This window comes from Topomyia yanbarensis, unplaced genomic scaffold, assembly GCF_030247195.1.
Source record: "Topomyia yanbarensis strain Yona2022 unplaced genomic scaffold, ASM3024719v1 HiC_scaffold_65, whole genome shotgun sequence".
NCBI lineage: Eukaryota > Metazoa > Arthropoda > Insecta > Diptera > Culicidae > Topomyia > Topomyia yanbarensis.
The window spans coordinates 81,464-99,438 of NW_026683880.1; the positions used below are offsets into that span (position 1 = coordinate 81,464).

General features: G+C 38.0%; 1 protein-coding gene across 1 annotated transcript; it reads right to left on the reverse strand.

Annotated features, from left to right (window-relative positions):
• Positions 1–2,709: 2,709 nt before the first annotated feature.
• Positions 2,710–3,541, reverse strand: LOC131696049 (uncharacterized). The gene is made up of 2 exons (XM_058984575.1): positions 3,409–3,541; positions 2,710–3,341 (listed from the first exon to the last, which is right to left on the reverse strand). The coding sequence occupies exons 1-2, from the start codon at positions 3,451–3,453 to the stop codon at positions 2,775–2,777; spliced, it is 612 nt and encodes a 203-aa protein (XP_058840558.1). The 5' UTR covers positions 3,454–3,541; the 3' UTR covers positions 2,710–2,774.
• Between the last annotated feature and the right edge of the window lie 14,434 nt (positions 3,542–17,975).

The window sequence follows — 17,975 nt, forward strand, 5'->3', positions numbered from 1 at the left end:
ACTTTCCTCAAGGGGATCTGACAGCGCAAAATAAAAAAAAATTGTAATTTTTTTGCATATTTCGGATCTCTAAGATAAGAAAAATATGCTCAAGAAAGGATTTGCTCGAATTCAATTTGGTTCGTCTGCTAGAGCCCATCAAACTACCAACTATAAATTTTCATATGAAGCTGATAAAATCGGGGGTAGCTAAAATCGGGGGCTGTTAAAATCAGGTGTTGATAAAATCGGGTCTTCACTGTATAAGTAACTACAAACAAAATATGTTTTTTATTTGTTTACTTCGGAATTTTACCTGAAGAATTTCGAAAATTCGCTTTTGAATATGAAGTCGCCGAATTTAAAATGCCGAAACATTGAGGCTGGAAAATAATAATAAGTGTCGATTGATTTGTAGTTTTATTGAAAAGACATCTCACGCGATCCATACTTTGTCATCAAAAGTGGCATCAGTCGTAAGTTGGCGAGATTTCCGCGTTACATGTTTAAAATTCTGAAATGCAGCCAACAGTCCTCTCATCTATTCAACGTATTCTAGTTTACATGAATTTCCTAAATTTCTTCCCAAAGATAAAAAAAAATGCTAAGTGAAATCATCGCCAGCAGGCCCTGGACCCCCCTCCCCCCCCCCCCCTACTATAAATTAGAAGACTAGAATTAAACAACCAAAGCACTAGAGGAGTACTCCTTACAGTTTAGGAAATTTGCGTTCTGATGCAGTCTAAAACTTGAGCAACCATCTACATTCGCAAATTTATCAATTTTCAATGACATTTAATTAGCTAGAGATTACTGGGTAGTTATGAAAATTTAGAGCCAAAGTATTCAAGTGATAGCAAGAATGTGAAATATACAGATCGGAAAACTAGAAACAGGATTAAAATCTTACTGAATAATCTTTAGTCTTCTGCTGGTAGGAGTCGAGCTTACTAGCATTGCTAGTTTAGCATTGGTAGCATTTCTACCAATCGCTCAAGTCTACCAACACGTCTCAACGGTATAGATAGACTTGTCTTTACCGTGAGAACCGCTAATGTTGAAGTAACTAGAAGAAAAAAAAAGTTTTTGTTTTTTATTCACTCAGTTGCCCAAAACCGCCTCTAGGTGGCTGCTTATTTTAAGGTCTAAATGAAAAATCCAATACCTACAAGAACTATTAATATTATATATTCATCTTTCTCATCACGAAGAGCAAGTTTTTTCAACCAAAAAAAAAATTGGACGCTAGAAGGCTAGTTCTGTCATTTTACTGCTAACTGTGGATAACATTATGCAAATGCAATGAAATATCTTTTATTTCTAGCTTTTAAATGTTCAGTAAGGTTTCCAATCAATCCAAGTTTCTCTTTTGATATTGCTGCACATTACTGAGCCACTTGTTCCCCATATAACCTTTGTACTATGTTCCAAATTTGAGCCAAATCGGCCACCATTTGAATGGCTGGCGTCCATAGAGGGTTAACCAACATTTTGCATTTTTTACAGAAAACGGAAAAAAACATCCGCATTTCCAAATTAACATTGTTTTTATTGTAAAAATACACGATTTTATTAGTAGTTCATTGACCCATGTTGTATGTATAGAAAAAAATAAGATTATTACATGAACTACCATTCAATTCACGAGCATTTTCGTAGTTCGAGAAGGTAACCTCGGGGGTACCTAGCGTTCAAAAGGGGATAACCTACAATTCACACGTTCTTTCCTTATTTTTCATTTTAGAGTTATGGTGTCTTTGGCAAAGTTGTTGCATGGCATCTAGCGCTATATTTGATCATTTCATATTGGTTCGAAATTCAGCCGCTAGGGCGGCGCTGTTATCAACTTTTTAATGGAACGAGATAGATCGATCATAGATGGTGTCTACGACAAAGTTGTTGTCCACATTTCTACGTAGCTTTATTAAAAAGTTGATAACAGCGCCGCCCTAGCCACTGAATACCGTACTAGTATGATTCAACCATATAAAGCGCTAGGTGCCATACAGCAACTTTTTCGAAGACACTACAACTCTATAATGAAAGAAAATAATTGATTCCATTGTTTTTTTAAATTTTCCGACCACAGCGTACCTCTTTTTCTCTTGATCCTTTATTATGCGGTCAACTTTCAATGTAGAGACATGACACTTTCACTGAAATTTTCGAAAAATTACGCATAGCAAGTATGTTAGCGCCACTCACCTTCAGGAACGATTGTTTCGGCCGAAATGTCAACGTACAACGCAATCTAACTAAAATCAGTATTATATCGAGTTCACCGATATGTGAGCTACAACATAACATTTAATTTTTCTCAAAATCACGGAAAACGAACAAGAAAACTAAGCCTAAGATTTTTATATGAAATATTACGCCCAACAATGAGGGCGAAGTGAATTGGCATTTTATTGAAGTGTTGTAAAGGGCCTAACACACTAATGCTCAAATCCATATTAAATTCAAGAATGAATCACAACGATAGATTGGCACATGAAAGATAGATTTGGAAATATCGTAACCAATCGGTCAAACGTTATGAAATGGGATGTAGAATATATTTATGAAGTGATCCTTTTTAGGGGTTATGTTCGGCTTCCAGCCTTTGAAATATTCAGCAAACGGAATATTTCAAACTCCACCCACAGTCGTTAGTTTCCTCCAAATTTATGAAATGAGATAAGATCAATTCAAAATCAGGATTTTCTTCGTATTATTGAAAAGTTAAGATACAGGGTTGAATATGCACTTTATTCCCAATATTCACAGCTCAAGCGTACTCAATTGTCGTGGTCCTATCCGAAAATGGAGGAAAACAAGTTGCCGAAGAAGCTGCCGACGCCCGAAATGATGGTGCCCACAGTGCTACCAGCAGTCGACACTGTGGTTCCGATGGCCGTAGCCAAGGTGGCCGTAACGTTCTGTACAGCCAAATTGATCGCCGTTGTCAGGTTGTTTACATTTGCCACGAAGGTGCTGTTTGCCGCGGACGCATTGTGAGAGGCAGCCGATATGGTAGCATTGAGACGCTGAATTAGGTTCTGCAGGTTCGTCACGGCAGCCTGAAGCTGAGCTTGCAACGCAGCTGAAATATTCGAAAGTGCCGCATTGGCCACGTTGTTCAGCGTTGTCTGAGCGTTGGTCAACGCAGTATTGGCATTATTCAGTGCATTTTGTAGAGCAGTTCCAGCCGCCGTTCCAATATTGACAATAATGGCGCCGATCGTGGTTAGGGTGCCGTCCACCAAAGTTTGCACATCGCTGAGAATTGTGTTGAAAGTCGAGACGGCGATACCAAACAGATTTCCGATGGTGGAGAGTATCCCCGAGATAATTTGAGGCTGAGGTGCAGCTAGTGAAACCTAAAATGAGTTTGACCGAACGTAGTTTGTCGTATACCGGCATCACAGATCGAGAAGCTAGACTTACCGCAACCAAGCAGAAGCACAGTACGAAGAACAGTGTCAATTTCATTGCGATTTGTAGTTCAAACTGATGCTGCTCAGGGCTTTGATCGAGTATTTATTATACCGAAAATTGGTACAATTTGCCAAAATTTATTGCGTATTGGCTTGCTAAAACCGAACAAATGCGTGCACTCAATGTTTGATCAGGTGAATTATAGGAACAATTAAAAATTTGAACATTTATTTTAGAGTGTGCGCAAAAGCTTAGGACAACGAAATTGCTTATTGCGTCGTCCGACCGTTTTGGAAACATTCCGTTGTTGACCTTCGCCAATCAACGAGTTGTCGGGTTAAAATGATATATATTGTTGCGTCTAGAAATTGTAGCCAGACTATAATGGGCTATTATTGAAAATAATGTTTTGAATAAACACTGCATTACGCAATATGACATACATCCCGAGGATTTTTCTATATTGTTTGATACTTTGATTGATTTTCAATATTACTGCGTGCTTTTCCAGGAAAAGTTTTATTCTATTTGATGAATCGATTGATGGTGTTGTATTTTCTATAATTAGCGAAAAATTCGAAAATGTTTCAACTCATTTGATAAATCGCTTGATGTTATTATATTTCCTTGAACTGGAAAACAATTTATTTGAATCAGCTGTTTTTAGACCGAAATATAAGCGATCTATTAAAATATAAAATTCTAAAAGTTTAAATCAACAATATCGCAATATAATTAGAGAACTGTTAGAATTGGGAAAAAATACTCAAGAGGAGGCATACTGCTTTTTCACATGGAACAGTTTATTTTAGTACCTAAAAAATATGTTAAAAAAATAAGCTTTCGGAGAAATTTTTATACTTTCTCTATACCAATGGAGGCACTTGGTGCTTCATGCTCATACTGCTTTATAAAAATGTATTTTTACATTAATTAAATATCTACGAACTTGTCGAATGAATTTAAAATTAGATTTGTTCTTCCAGAAATTGTAGCTTGTGTAATTATCAATTGATTGATGTGTAATAATAACTAAGTTATCGCGCGGATACATTACGAACAGGTAATCGCAAATGCTTTGCCATGAACGACGCGTTCCCTAAGACGGTCAACAGCATACAGAGGAAAAGTGCTTCGGCACCGGTCACAATCTGTGACCGGCAGGGAATTTGTTGGGGGCAGCCTGCTAAAAGAAGCATTTTAATTTGTTATAGACGAATTTCGTGCAAAATCGTATCATATTCCTCTCACATTTTATTGAAACTTTCTGTACGTAAGAACTTTGTCACAAAAAAACACTTTTCTTACTTCTTTTTTTTTTCAAACATGATCTAGACTGCCTTTTGAAAAGGTTCAAACTTTTTAACTATTTTTTTTTTCAAATGAAAAATGACAAATCCTACAAAAATATTGTAAGAGTGATTTTCACAAAATTAGTTAAATTTTTGAATAACATTTTGAAAAAATTCTTCATCGACTCCTACGCTGAAAAAAATCGATTTTAAAAATTTAAAGTCGATTTACAAAAAACCCTTCTTTGATTTGGACGAAATTTTGTTTCAAGATAGGTAATTATGTTTCCTACCTACCGTCAAAAATTCAAGAGCACTTTTAAGGAAAAAAAGTTATTTAAAAAAAAACTTTTCCTTGTTCAAATTGAATTTATTTTTCAGTGTATTTTTATCTAAACCAACGAAAGTCATAATCATCTCAGAATCCAATTTCCCAACTGCTAGTTACCTGATACATGCAAAAAGTATCAGTAACGAATTTGGTATATATTCATAGCAAACTTGAATGAGGGCAAAGATGAGCCACTTAACATCATCTAAATATGCGAGATTTAACTAAATACCACTTGGCCGGGTACGAAGAAGTATCTTGACTATGTACCCGCCCGGGAAGTAGAGATTGATGGTGTAGTCTCCAACAAGGGCCTTAATTGCGACGTATAGGGTTCGCTCCTTCAAGAACGCTTTGTTTCAGCCAGTAAAAATTCTGGTTCGCAAGCAATTGCGCTCAGAAAAAAATCAAGGAGTATTTGAAAACCCCTTTTTTCCATCAACCTCATTTCGAACCTTTCGCCGAATCTGCTCTTCCAAACTTTGATCTTTTGGGTGGGGCTAGTATGTGGGGACAAAATGAAACAGCCACCGCCACTGACTAATTTCTACGTTTCCTTGTACACTAAAAAGCGAGAGTCTGACCATCCCATTGTGGGAGCATCTTCTAATGTGCCTATAAATTACCGAAAGAGGAAAATAAGTTTTCTCTCCTAATTTTTCTCGTCAAGGCCTGAGAGTGTCCCTTGAAGGGTGCTGTTACAAAATCGAAGTAAGTGGTTCGGTAATCTTAGAAACTAGCAGGAATTTCCACATGGGACATCAAAAACCCAAAGTGTCCTTATATTTCAGTCCCTACATTTTCCCCCAGGTTTTACACAATGCATTTGCATTACGATTAAAGGTCAGGCGAAACGAGTACCCGACGCGAACAACCGTGAACAGTCTCCTACCTCGTGGTGGGCAGAGATTGCTTAGAATTATATGCGAAAGGGACTTTTGAATGTCGGATCGCCCGACTTTTTCCCAATATACGCGACGCTAGAAATGCAAATGAAAAACTTGATGAAAGCTGAAAAACGCGATCATTGGCACCGGTCCGTCGACGGATTGACGGATAGATCATCAGAGAAACAATGTTTCGTCTGGTGGTTAGGGCCTACGTTGTGTATTCGATTCATCCTGTTGGAATACACGGAATATTCGTCATATGATGACAGCTATGCATCGCTTCTATGCTAATTATTTTGACAGTAGTGGTGAGTTCAATCATAAAAGAGGCTGTGCTGCCAATATTCTCCCTACAAAATTGATGGTTTTATATTTACCTATCAACGACCAAGCCTACATCGTTACAGTAACAGGAGGCTCTCCTTTTGATGGAGCATGGAAAGCACTCTTTGTATTTCCTGGGGAAAACATGGGAGTTTTTGAGTACTTTATCTGAAAAATCTTAGCAGATTACCTTAGTTTGAATTTTTTCGCAGTGCTCCATTCCGGGTAATGAGATGGCCGACACTTGGATTAGAATGATAATGAGAAGGTGGACATTTTGACATTGGAAGTTTTTAAATATTTCTTCTCAGAGGACGCTCGAAAATTGGCAAATTTCGTGGAGCGACGGAAGTTTAGGAATCCCAAAGGTATCAACAAACCTTTGTCCAAGAGGATGGATGAGGGTCATGACTTTATTCGGGTGATATCTCGGGTCATGTACAATCATTATACGTAGAGAGCCCATCTCCGGCGTATTGAGGTCGTGGAGTGCGGTCTCTGCGCTTGTGGTGGCCGTTATCGCGATATTAAACATGTTGTCGTGCGCTAAGTATTCTAGTACCAGAGCTCCGTTAAACGAATCCCTTCGGCCTCGTTTCAGTCCAGTCAGAGATGCTACACCAAATTCGTTACTGATACTTTTTGCATGTATAAGGCAACTAATAGTTGGGAAATTGGATTCTGAGATGATTATGGTTTTAATTGGTTCAGTTTTCGATCAAAGTATACTGAAAAAAGGCAGTTTGGACAAGGAAAAGTTTTTTAAACATTTTTTTTCCTTAAAAGTGCTCAACTTGAATTTTTGACGGTAGGTAGGGAATATCGCCCGGTAATTACCTATCTTGAAACAAAATTTCGCCTAAATTAAAGATGGGGTTTTTTGTAAATCGACTTAAAATTTTCAAAATCGATTTTTTTCAGTGTAGAAGTCGATGAAGCATTTTTTCAATATTATTATTTAAAAATTTGACTAATTTTGTGAAAATCACTCCCACAACTTTTTTTTGTAGGATTTATCATTTTTAGACTATAGCCATTTGAAAAAATTGGGTAAAAAAGTTTGACCCTTTTCAAAAGACAGTCTAAATCATTTTTGGAAAAACATAGTATGCAAAGTGGCTTTTTGTGACAAAGCTCTCATGTGCAGAAAATTTCATTAAAATCGAAGAGAGTGCTGCCAATATTTGTTCGAGTTGGGGCGAAATTCGTCTATAGAACGGACAAATGGGTAGAGAAGGCACAAATCGTCGCTGTTGTGCTATCTTATGACAAGCGCCATTTTGCACATTTCGTGAAAAACGATTTTTAAAGTTTGAGAATTAATGCTCGATAAATTTTTAACGATCACGATCACATTCATTCGAAACTGCCAAATTTCGATGCTAAGTAACATTGAAGAACGTAAAACTGTTCATCTGCTGATAGAATAATTTTGACGGTTAATCCTCCTAGAAGTAATTATAGAGAAGAATTACTCTTCAAGCAAATTTGAGTCGAGACTTAATGTCTCAAGCAAAGTATTCGAAAGTGATATTTCAAACAACTTTGTCAAAGACATAAATATCCCACATATTCAGAGTATCGAAATATAGTAGTAGAAAACCTTTACAACAAGCTATTCTGAAATTACTGTATTTGATAAATCTCTTCTGCGGTAATTAAATAATAAATTCACATTGCGTTCAAGGTGCCTTTGAAGCTTACAAAAAAAATAAGGGAACTGGATATAAAACAAATAATTCCCAGATATTAAAAGGACTCAAAAACACAAAGAGTGATTCCATTTTCAGGAGCTAGCATCAATTCGGCGCAAGCTTAGTCCCCCCACCAAGTTAGTGTCGGATTCTGATGAGATGAAGTCGAAACGCAAGTTTCAGTTCCATCCATCCATAATTTAGTTATAGGTTTTGTGTTCTCAACTCGCAATGATTGTTTCAAACAATTTTATCCGTAGCGCAGAAAAAAATAGTCACCTAAATTTTTCTTCACTAAGAAGAAATATAGCAGGCCCAGTCCATTTAAATCCCTATATGTTGAATTCATGTAGCCTTCATATTTTCAACAAAATTGTTTGAAATGACATTATCAAAAACTTTGCTGAAGGCACCATGTCTCTTAATATTTTTGAAAAATTAATTCACCATAATTACCTCTATGAGAGTTAATGACTAAAATTTATATATCAAAACAGGCGCTGTTTTATGTTGATAACTTCCCGAAGTTGTCAAACTTTCAAAGTCAAGGATTATTATATTAGGTGATCTTGAACGTTGAAAATTTTTTAGATCATTTATCCCACTTTAAAAGATCGCAATTTTTGACTTCATTGACATATTATACAAGAAAATAATCTATAGAGGTTTGAAAACTGTTCCATGTTGATCCTTCTTGTTTGTAGACTGGAATGACATCTGTTAGACTACCTATGTTTTTGAGTTTTCAATAATTTATCAAAGTCATATTAAATTTTAGCATTTTTTCAAAAAATTTGCGATTTTCATCAAAACCCCCTCCAAACCAAATTTCTGGCTACGCCACTGGTGCGTTGGCATCATATCCAATGATAAAGGGCTTGTTTATGCTTCTGCAGTGCTTTCCCGATCAGAAACACATAACAGAAATATTTCAAAACTATATCTCGCATTGTTACTTGTTATAAATTTCTGTTATTTTAACTACTAACGAGACCTAATTTATAACACAATATGTTACAAAAATTGTGTTCTGTTATAATCTTGTTATTTCAATCTGATCGGGTTATGTGGTCATCGTTTTCAGAAGGTGGTGCTGTATCCGCATCAGCAGGGAAGTAGGCAGATGCGATCACAATCTCCTGCTTTCCCATAGCCGTCGGTGCCTCCACTGTTATTGCAACGACGTCTCGTTGAATGAATCTAGTAATTGGCGAGAATTTTACTGCTCTGTTTATCAAAACTGCAGCTCCTGGAGTCGGCCGGTCGTTACAATATACTATCTTGGGAGCTGATGAATTTAAGCCAAAGATTTTGTGCTTATTTGCCCACGGCTCCTGTAGAAGAGCGATGTCTAGTCGCTCTTTGGTGAACCTCCGGGCAAGGACGCTTGTGGCACTTTTTGCATAGTGAAGGTTCACTCGAATGTAGTGAATGCTGCTCATTTTTCGGTGTTTCTTTAACGTCGATTTTTGGGGCCAATGCTTCGTCCTCTTTATTGTATCGACTGCTAGTTACAGGCTGTGTGCTATTCCACGTTCCAGTAGGCTTTTCTTGCTCAGTATTTGCTTCGGTTCTTGCCGTTTGCGCACCTTCGCCTACAGGGGGTTCTCGATCCTCTCCATGCGTTTCAGTTCGTGAGCCGCATACGGTAGGGTGTTTTTGTGTATTGCTCGCGAGACGGGCTGTCACCGATGCACTCGTTACCGTTGCTGCAGGCTTGCCATGATCAGAAGTCCGTCGTGAGGCGCTCCGTGTTGGGTTCCCCACAGGAGCTTTTACAGTCCATGCTTGCCTAGAACTTCCCCGTTCGGCGAAAACCGGGGCCATCTTCAACTGGCGCATTCTAGCCTTTCCGAATACGTAGTTCAGCTGGTTGTGTTGGGAGGTTATCAGTTTCACTGAAGCCTCATTTACCGCCAACAGGAGCTCTACCGTTTTGAAGACCGACCCTCCAGCATTCTGTGCAAAAGTTGTCGTTCTGATTCTGCACCAGGCGGAGAAATACTCGATGTAAAGTGCTTGTTTTGGAATCTGCGACGCTTCAACGACTTTCAATGAAGCGCCTTCTCAGGGTTTGATCGCAGCTGTGGCATCATGCAGCCACTTAATTGTATATTTGTCTACACAGGCGATTTCGAGATACCCTTGTTTGTAGGTGCACTTCCTAAACTTGGGTCTCGTATTGTTTGAGCTTTGCTCCAAGACGCTATTGATCAGTGCGCATCGAGTAGCATTCAGCTGTTCATGGCTGAGGGTATTTGCAGGGTACCAAATCGGGATTATGGCTATCGAGTCCTTCCTGCACCCATTATTGTTCGGCGACTACGTGTCCATCGAACGCTGTCGCTTGGATGGTGCCTTCCCTATTAGGATTTTTGCCAACTATAGTGCTTCAGCGGGTTTGTGGCCGATTATCAGCAGCCACCCATAGCGTTTCTTCGCCGCTTTTTAGAACATTAATTCACCGATTTATATTTCTGTAACCAGGTGTTGGATTTGTACAATCTGTGTTATATTTGAAAGGTTATTACACGACCTATAAGTTCACGAACTTAAAACTTTGTCGCTATCCTAGTACTGGTTCCGAAAACCGGGATATCCGAAAATCACATTTTAAGGATTTTAAAGAAGTTCAAATAGTAACAATTCAAATTGAACACAGATGGTAAATTTGTGGCATGTGGTTCCAAAATCTAAGAAGGGATGTTTTTTTCAGTTGGAATAGGTTATCGGTGATATTTGATATATCGAAAAATTTTGAGCTCATGCGGGCCGTCATCTGGTTCAACAAGGTACCAAACACGGTGTCAACGTGCGAGACCACGCCGGCTATGGCCGTATTTAATTTTGCCGTTGCATTGCCCAGTTTATATAGATCATGTCTAACGAAGCGCTATTTCCAGCAACCAAAACTTGAATTAGTTAGGCGTTAAAGTTGGATCAAGCGGCTAGCAACTGAGCGGCGCGAGCATTCAATGTTGAAGTCAGACTAGGGGTAACTTGAGTCAGTCCATTGGTGACAATAGTCATAACAGCTAGAGCGTTCTGCAGGGCAGTGCGAGCATTGGATAAGACTGCGAGCATTGGACAAGACTGCGTTCAGTGAAGTAATAGCACACGAAATCCCACCGGCTAGAGCGCTGGCCAGTCGACTGAGCAGACCGTGCTGTTCAGTGTGGTCAGTTGCCCTTGTAGAGTACTTAGGGCATTGCTTAGGCCTGGGGAGATGTCCGATAATATGGTCTGTAGAATCGAGATTGGAGCCGTGAAAGCAACCAGGTTTGTAAATTTTTATTCCTAATGTGAAACCTTCAGTCACATGCCAAGTCTAACGATCAACAAGGATTTCATTTTGTGAAAAATGTTCTACTACTTGTAATAAAAGAATGATAGTGTATGCTAGTTCGCAGATTTGATATTAGTTGGTTTTACGAACCTTGCGTGGTCTTCGCAATAAACGACAATCAAATTCGCACATAATAAACCCTACATTAAAATATATTTACTTAAACCTAAAACGAGTCGGTTGAAATTTACACGACAGCAACAACCGCTTTACCCATTCTAGTTGCAATGCATGCTCACAAAAGGATTGATTATTGCCTTGTTCGCGAGTGCATCGGAAAATTTGTAGATTGTACGTGAACTCGAAATTTTTACGTAAACGTTTCGCAATTACAATTGTGTCAACATTTTATAAGTCAATAAAAGCAGATGAACTAGTGCGTTTGTTCAATCAATTGGCGTCACTTATACAATTAACGTCACTTACTGAGAAAGGTCCAAAGTATCATGCAGTGATGTTATGCAATTTTCAAAATTCAACAACTGGTAAAGTAGGTCGGTACACTTTGGTATCGTTTGAAAGCTTGATCCATTAGCAAAAGCTTTTCGTTTAGATAAGGACGATTTATAAGAGAAAAGTAAAAGTTAAAATTTATGTAGCGTGATAATAGAGTAAAAACAAATAAATATACATTATACAATATTTAGTATAGAAAATTGAAAACTCTCTATGGTTGTCGGGATAAGCTCATATTTGGCATATGGCTTGTGGAGCGAATTAACATTTGAGCTAGCGGTGTTCCGCAAAATTATTACCGGTCTAATATACAAATAAATTAATGATATTGCATTCCAATTTTCAATTACTTTTTATTGAAGTTGAATAAACGTAAAAGATTTCTGCTCAAAAAGTATGAATCTAGTTTAACATAATTATTCTTCTATTTAATAAACTCAAAATTGGTGTTGTAGTTCTCGAGATATCGCCATTTGAAATTCGAAGGCATTGAACTATAGTGTGAATTGAATAGAACAGAAACCCTCGACATAACCTCCTTCAGTGAAATTTCAAAAATAAGCGACCCTAAGGTTTCAAGCAATACATATAATAAAAAAAACCTGTTTTAATCCACCTAGCGGTGCAATTGTGCCTTTCTCAATCATAAACACGAGAATGTTTGCGTTGTTTATATTTATTAAAAGCTTTCAAATGCAAATATTACATTTCAATATTAATTCTTCAAAAGGGCTAATGAGATTTTTGTAAACACACATATTTCGCTCATTACTCCGCTACCGAGTTGAATTTCCTGAAAAATACACATGAATCCACATCTTTACCCTTGGTAGAATCAATTTCAAATGTTTTCTGTGTTGAAATTATAACAAATTAAGAGAAATCAGCAAATCAAAAGTTTGTTTGCAAATATTATTAGCCCTATTCAAAAGTTGATATGGATTTTATTATTATACATGACATGACAAATATACAAGAAAGGAAATCATTATTCGAGTTCTAAAATTTTGTAAAAGAAAAAACAGCCACGGTAATATTGAACTGAAAAACCTGTTTTAATCCACCTAGAGGTGCAATTGTGCCTTTCTCATTTCTACAAACTATGATTTAATAGCTGGTTTGTACAATATAACATTATGGAAATGTCTTTCATTCTTATTACACTTGGTAAGTATATATAAGAGCACCTTTTTGCATTCATCGCGATATCGGTTTGAATCGGAGTTTTCTATGTGATCGCACTCCACAACCCGTAACTCCGGAGCCGGAAGTCGGATGGAGATGGAATTTAATATCAGTTTCCGGGGACGCAACACCTTTCATTTGAGACTAAGTTGATCAAATCGGTCTAGCCATTTTCGAGAAGCCAATATAACCGTTATTCTGATTTTGTATGCTTCCGGATCCGTCGATGGTGGCCAGTGTGGCCAACGAGACTTTGAATGACTGTTGGTGACCTAGATCTACAAATTCAACAGTTGGAACATTTTGGAAAAAATTTCTCCTTTTTACATTCATCGCAGAATTCGTTAGAATCGGGATTTGCTGCGTGATCGTACGTATCACCCTGTAATTCAGGAACCAGAACTCGAATCTACACAAAATTCAACAGCAGCTGATGGACCTTTCTTTTAAAATCAAGTTTGTCAAAATCGGTTCAGAAAATTCCGAGAAACCGATGTGGACAAATCAACAAATTTTGTTTTGTAACCATACTCTTCAACTCGTAATCCGGAACAAGATGTCGGTTGAAAATGAAATTCAATAGCAACCTATGGGAATATTATACCTTTCATTTGAATCTTAATTTGTAGAAATCGGTTCAGCCATCTCCGAGAAAACCGATGTGGACATTTTGTTAATAAATCCGCACATACACGCACATACATACATACATACATACATACATACATACATACATACATACATACATACATACATACATACATACATACATACATACATACATACTCACATACATACACACATACATACACACAGATATTTTGCGATCTCGGCGTACTGAGTCGAATGTTATATGAGACTCGGCCCTCCGGGCCTCGGTTAGTAAGTCGGTTTTTGGAGCAATTGCATAACCTTTCTATATAAGAAAGGTAAAAGAATAATATATAATTAGCTTAATCAGCATGAGTTCAATGCTATTTTCATGTGATTATATTTTGACATGTGGGTGGAATGGATTTGAAAGTGGAGGGAATGGGGGGTTAGTAGAGTGGGAGTGGAGGATGCGTCAGAAATCCTCCATCTTATTTCGGTATACGGGCTGGATGAAGGAAATGCGGGCGTGAGGGTGGTCCAAGGGGAGGGGAGTGATGAAGGAGGGAGGTGTAAGGGCAAGGCGGGGGGGGGGGGAGGGGCGGCGACGCAATACTCAACTGCATATTTTGCCTTCCATTTGAGACTTGGTTTGAGAAAATCGGTTCAGTCATCACCGAAGAACCGAAGTGACTTTAATTGTGGAATATGCCCGGAATTCCGGACTTCCGGAATCGTCGATAGTGGACAATATATTCAAAGAATGTTTGATTGGCAATCAGTAATCTAGATCTGCGATTAGAAGTAATTTGGTGACCATTGCAATAGTTTTTAGCCTCTGAGGTATTACGATTGTACCGATTTAAATGGGAAATTCCAGTGTATCCTTACTAACACCCCTGTAACTCCGGAAGCAAGAGTCAGAACCGAATGAAATTCAGCAGAAGTCAATGGTATTACTGTATCTTTAATTTGAAATCAAGTTTGTAAAAATCGGTAGAGAATTCGTTGGGGAATGGGTGTGATATTAGCTTAGGAACTTGGCGGATTCCCCGGGGGCGTCATGAACCGTCATAGGTGGCCAATGTGGTCAAAGCTGCTTTGATTAATCATTAGTGATCCAGACCCGCAAACTAGAGTAATGTTACATCAATTTTAATATGTTTTACATCATTTGAACATCATGGTGGTACCAGTTTATATGGGAATTTGCTGTGTGACCGCACTCTTCAACCCGTAACTCCGGAACCGGAAGTCGGATAAACTAAAAATTCAATAGCAGCTTATAGGAGCGTTATACCTTTTAGATGAAACTGCGAAAATCGGTTCAGCCATCTCTGAGAAAATTGTGTGAGTTTAAATGACACACACACACATACACACACAGACATTTGCCGATCTCGACGAACTGAATCGAATGGTGTATGACACTCGGCCCTCCGGGCCTCGGTTAAAAAGTCGATTTTTACAGTGATTGCATAGCCTTTCTTTATATGAGAAAGGCAAAAAGGTGCGAAATCGGCAAAGTACAAAAAAGTCGATCTTTATAAAAAAAAATTTTCGTGATAACATAAAATCTCGACGTTTCATACATTTTAAAGATGTTTGGCATCAAAAACACGAATTCGATTTCTGAAATTTCATGGGGTCCCTTTGAAAAAAAAATTGAGTTCCGGCTTATATGGGAATTTCATATGTGGCCGGACGGTTCAGTTTATATTTCCGGAACCATATAAGCGATCCGTGCGAAATTTTGTAGACATCTGTGGGGATATTATATTTAGCTATCATTTGGGACTTAGTTTGTGAAAATCGGCCCAACCATTTCCGGGAAACTGATGTGAGTTCGTCAATTTTGAAAGATGGCCGCTTTTCCCGGGCACTTCCGGAACCGTCTATGGTGGTCAATGTAGTCAACGAAATTTTGTTTGGCCGTCTGCCGTTGTGTGTGATTCTCGCTTTGCAGGCAGGGTACGATCACCGTCGCCAGTGGGATAATCATATGTTCTTTCTGGGATGTCACCATATCCAGGGATAGCATAAGGGTTAGTGCATTGGGCCGGAGTCTCAAAGGTTGCGAGTTCGAGTCTCGCCTCTGGGGGGAATTTTTTTCACATGATTGCTTAGCTTCACTCACCATTTCCGATCGTTTTTCCCCGTCGGATACCACCAGTCCTAAATAAGGTATTGGCACTTAAGTCAAAAGACCAAAAAATTGAATTATTAGTCTACAAAAAACTTCGTCGATATTTTTGCACAGAACAATTACAGAATGCTATTGAAATGATACATTATGATGTACAAAAGTATTGATCAATTCACTTCGCCCAAATTAAAAAAAAAACTTCGCACAAAAGTGTTTTTTCACGCTGAAACTCTTAAGGTGCTGACTATTTTTTTTGTATTCGTAGCAATTTTTATAAGCACACATTTTTACACAGATGTTTTGTCAGCAATGATTAAAATTAATGCAGAGTGGTTTTTCATGGTCTACTCTGGTTTATTTTGGATTACGCATAGATTTAAATCTTAAACGACAATCAAATTCGTATATAACAATAGCGAAATGAAAATATATTTAGTTACACACAATTACGATATCGATTTCGTTGAAAAATATTCAGCAGCGACAAGCACTTCTACCTACTTTTAAAATTTACAATGCATTCTTACGACAATATTAATTATTGTCTTGTTCGCAAGTGCATCGGAAAATTTAGAATGCACGCAAATTCAGAAGTTTATCGTGAATGATACGCGATCACAATTGTATACATATTGTATATGTAAATAAAAGTTGACGGGCTTGTTAGTTCACGGGGATCAGCATGCGTCAATTATGCAATCAACGTGTAAACAGTTCAAAGTATCATTATGTGATATTATACAATACAGTGTCTGTATGTCTGGTTGGTTAATGATGAGAACGTAACGCTAAATAAAGTTCAGATATTGACAGATCAATGGCAGCAATTGTGTGGAGATTCAAAGCGGTTCGATGAACTCTGTATTTTACAAGTCGAAATAATGTTTTCGAAGCCGGGTGAAATCTTTTTATCTAGCGTATAGTGAAAAACTCTGAGTTGAGCATATGAATATTTTTTTTACCTAAACAAGGCGCTAGAAATGCTCATAAAATTAAAAGACATTTTTCACTGGCAGAGCACTGTCGAGTAACAGTAAATAAATAGTGTAAATATTTCAATACCGTGATTTCATATTGTCGACTAAGTGTAGCAAGGAAGCTGATCAGCACGTCCTGACCAAATGTAATAGATGTATTTTGATGTACTATTCTCTCTCTAGCTGATTTTCAGCCATAGGCGAATCTTCTTTGGAATTCGTTTACGTCGTTGCTCACCGCCTTCCTGGGGAACGTAAAACATTGGTCGCCTGCCAGTAATCGCCGTCGTGCGTCCATGATCACAACCACGTCACGCTTCACAGGGAGACAAGCACCTTGACGAGCAGGCTCTCTTTGCTATTTCGACATATGGAGCCCCATTCTCACAGTCACGTCATCTAGAAGGAAATTTTCTTCTATCAACTAGGTGACGAGACAGTGAGAGTAGGGCCCATGATCAAATTATATAACCTCGATTAGACTAAAATTATGTTAACACTACGAGTTAACGTGTTTTAACGCTATCTTGATGACATTTTCCTTGTTGCTAATTATTAAAACGTGTTTTAACTCTGTAGTGTGAACAGAGTATAAGGTGTTACCTTCCAACCGAAATCGCTTTAAATTGTGTGTTAATATTACGTGCACACTACGAGCCAAAACGTGTTTTAAAGTTATCTTGATGACATTTTTCTTGTTGCTAGTTATTGTAATGTGTTTTAACTCGGTAGTGTGAACGACGTATAAGGTTGTCAAATCTCATACCCCCACGAAAGTCTTAGGGCCGATTTCTTCACCCTCGCTTAGCGCTTAAGTCAGGTTTAAATGTACTGGTGAACCAGGTTTAAAAGTTGTGCGAGGGTGAAGAAATCGGCCCTTAGTGTATTGAAGATATTTGGTCCTTAGACCGGCGTCGACTGAATACTATTGGCCTTCTACCGATAAAAGCAGAATGAGAGGGTGCGAACGGATCTAGGCGTGAAAACACGGCCGTACGACTTTGATATAACTAGTATCGGTGATCATGGGTCAATAGGTACTGAAGATTCGCCGCATCTGCATTTTTAATCCATTTTCAAGATCCGTTATTGCTAACAAGTCCGTGCATTAGGTTATCGATTTCTTGTATTTCCCGTAGATGATTGTTATTATCGCTCGTGTTAGCGTAGCATTCTACAACCAATACTATATGAAAATTATGAAATAGTTTCCTACAACACTTGACTCTATTGTAACTATTTGTCCATACTACGCGTAATCACGGGCAGAGTTACTCCATTTCAACAGGTTTTTTAGTTAACTTGCTCTTATAAACTGTTAGAAAATCAATGAATAAACAGTTT

Coding starts and splice junctions, on each gene's coding strand:
- LOC131696049 (XM_058984575.1), bottom strand. CDS start 3,453: ATGAAATTGACACTGTTCTTCGTACTGTGCTTCTGCTTGGTTGCG. Junction 3,342..3,408: donor TGTGCTTCTGCTTGGTTGCG/GTAAGTCTAGCT, acceptor AACTCATTTTAG/GTTTCACTAGCTGCACCTCA.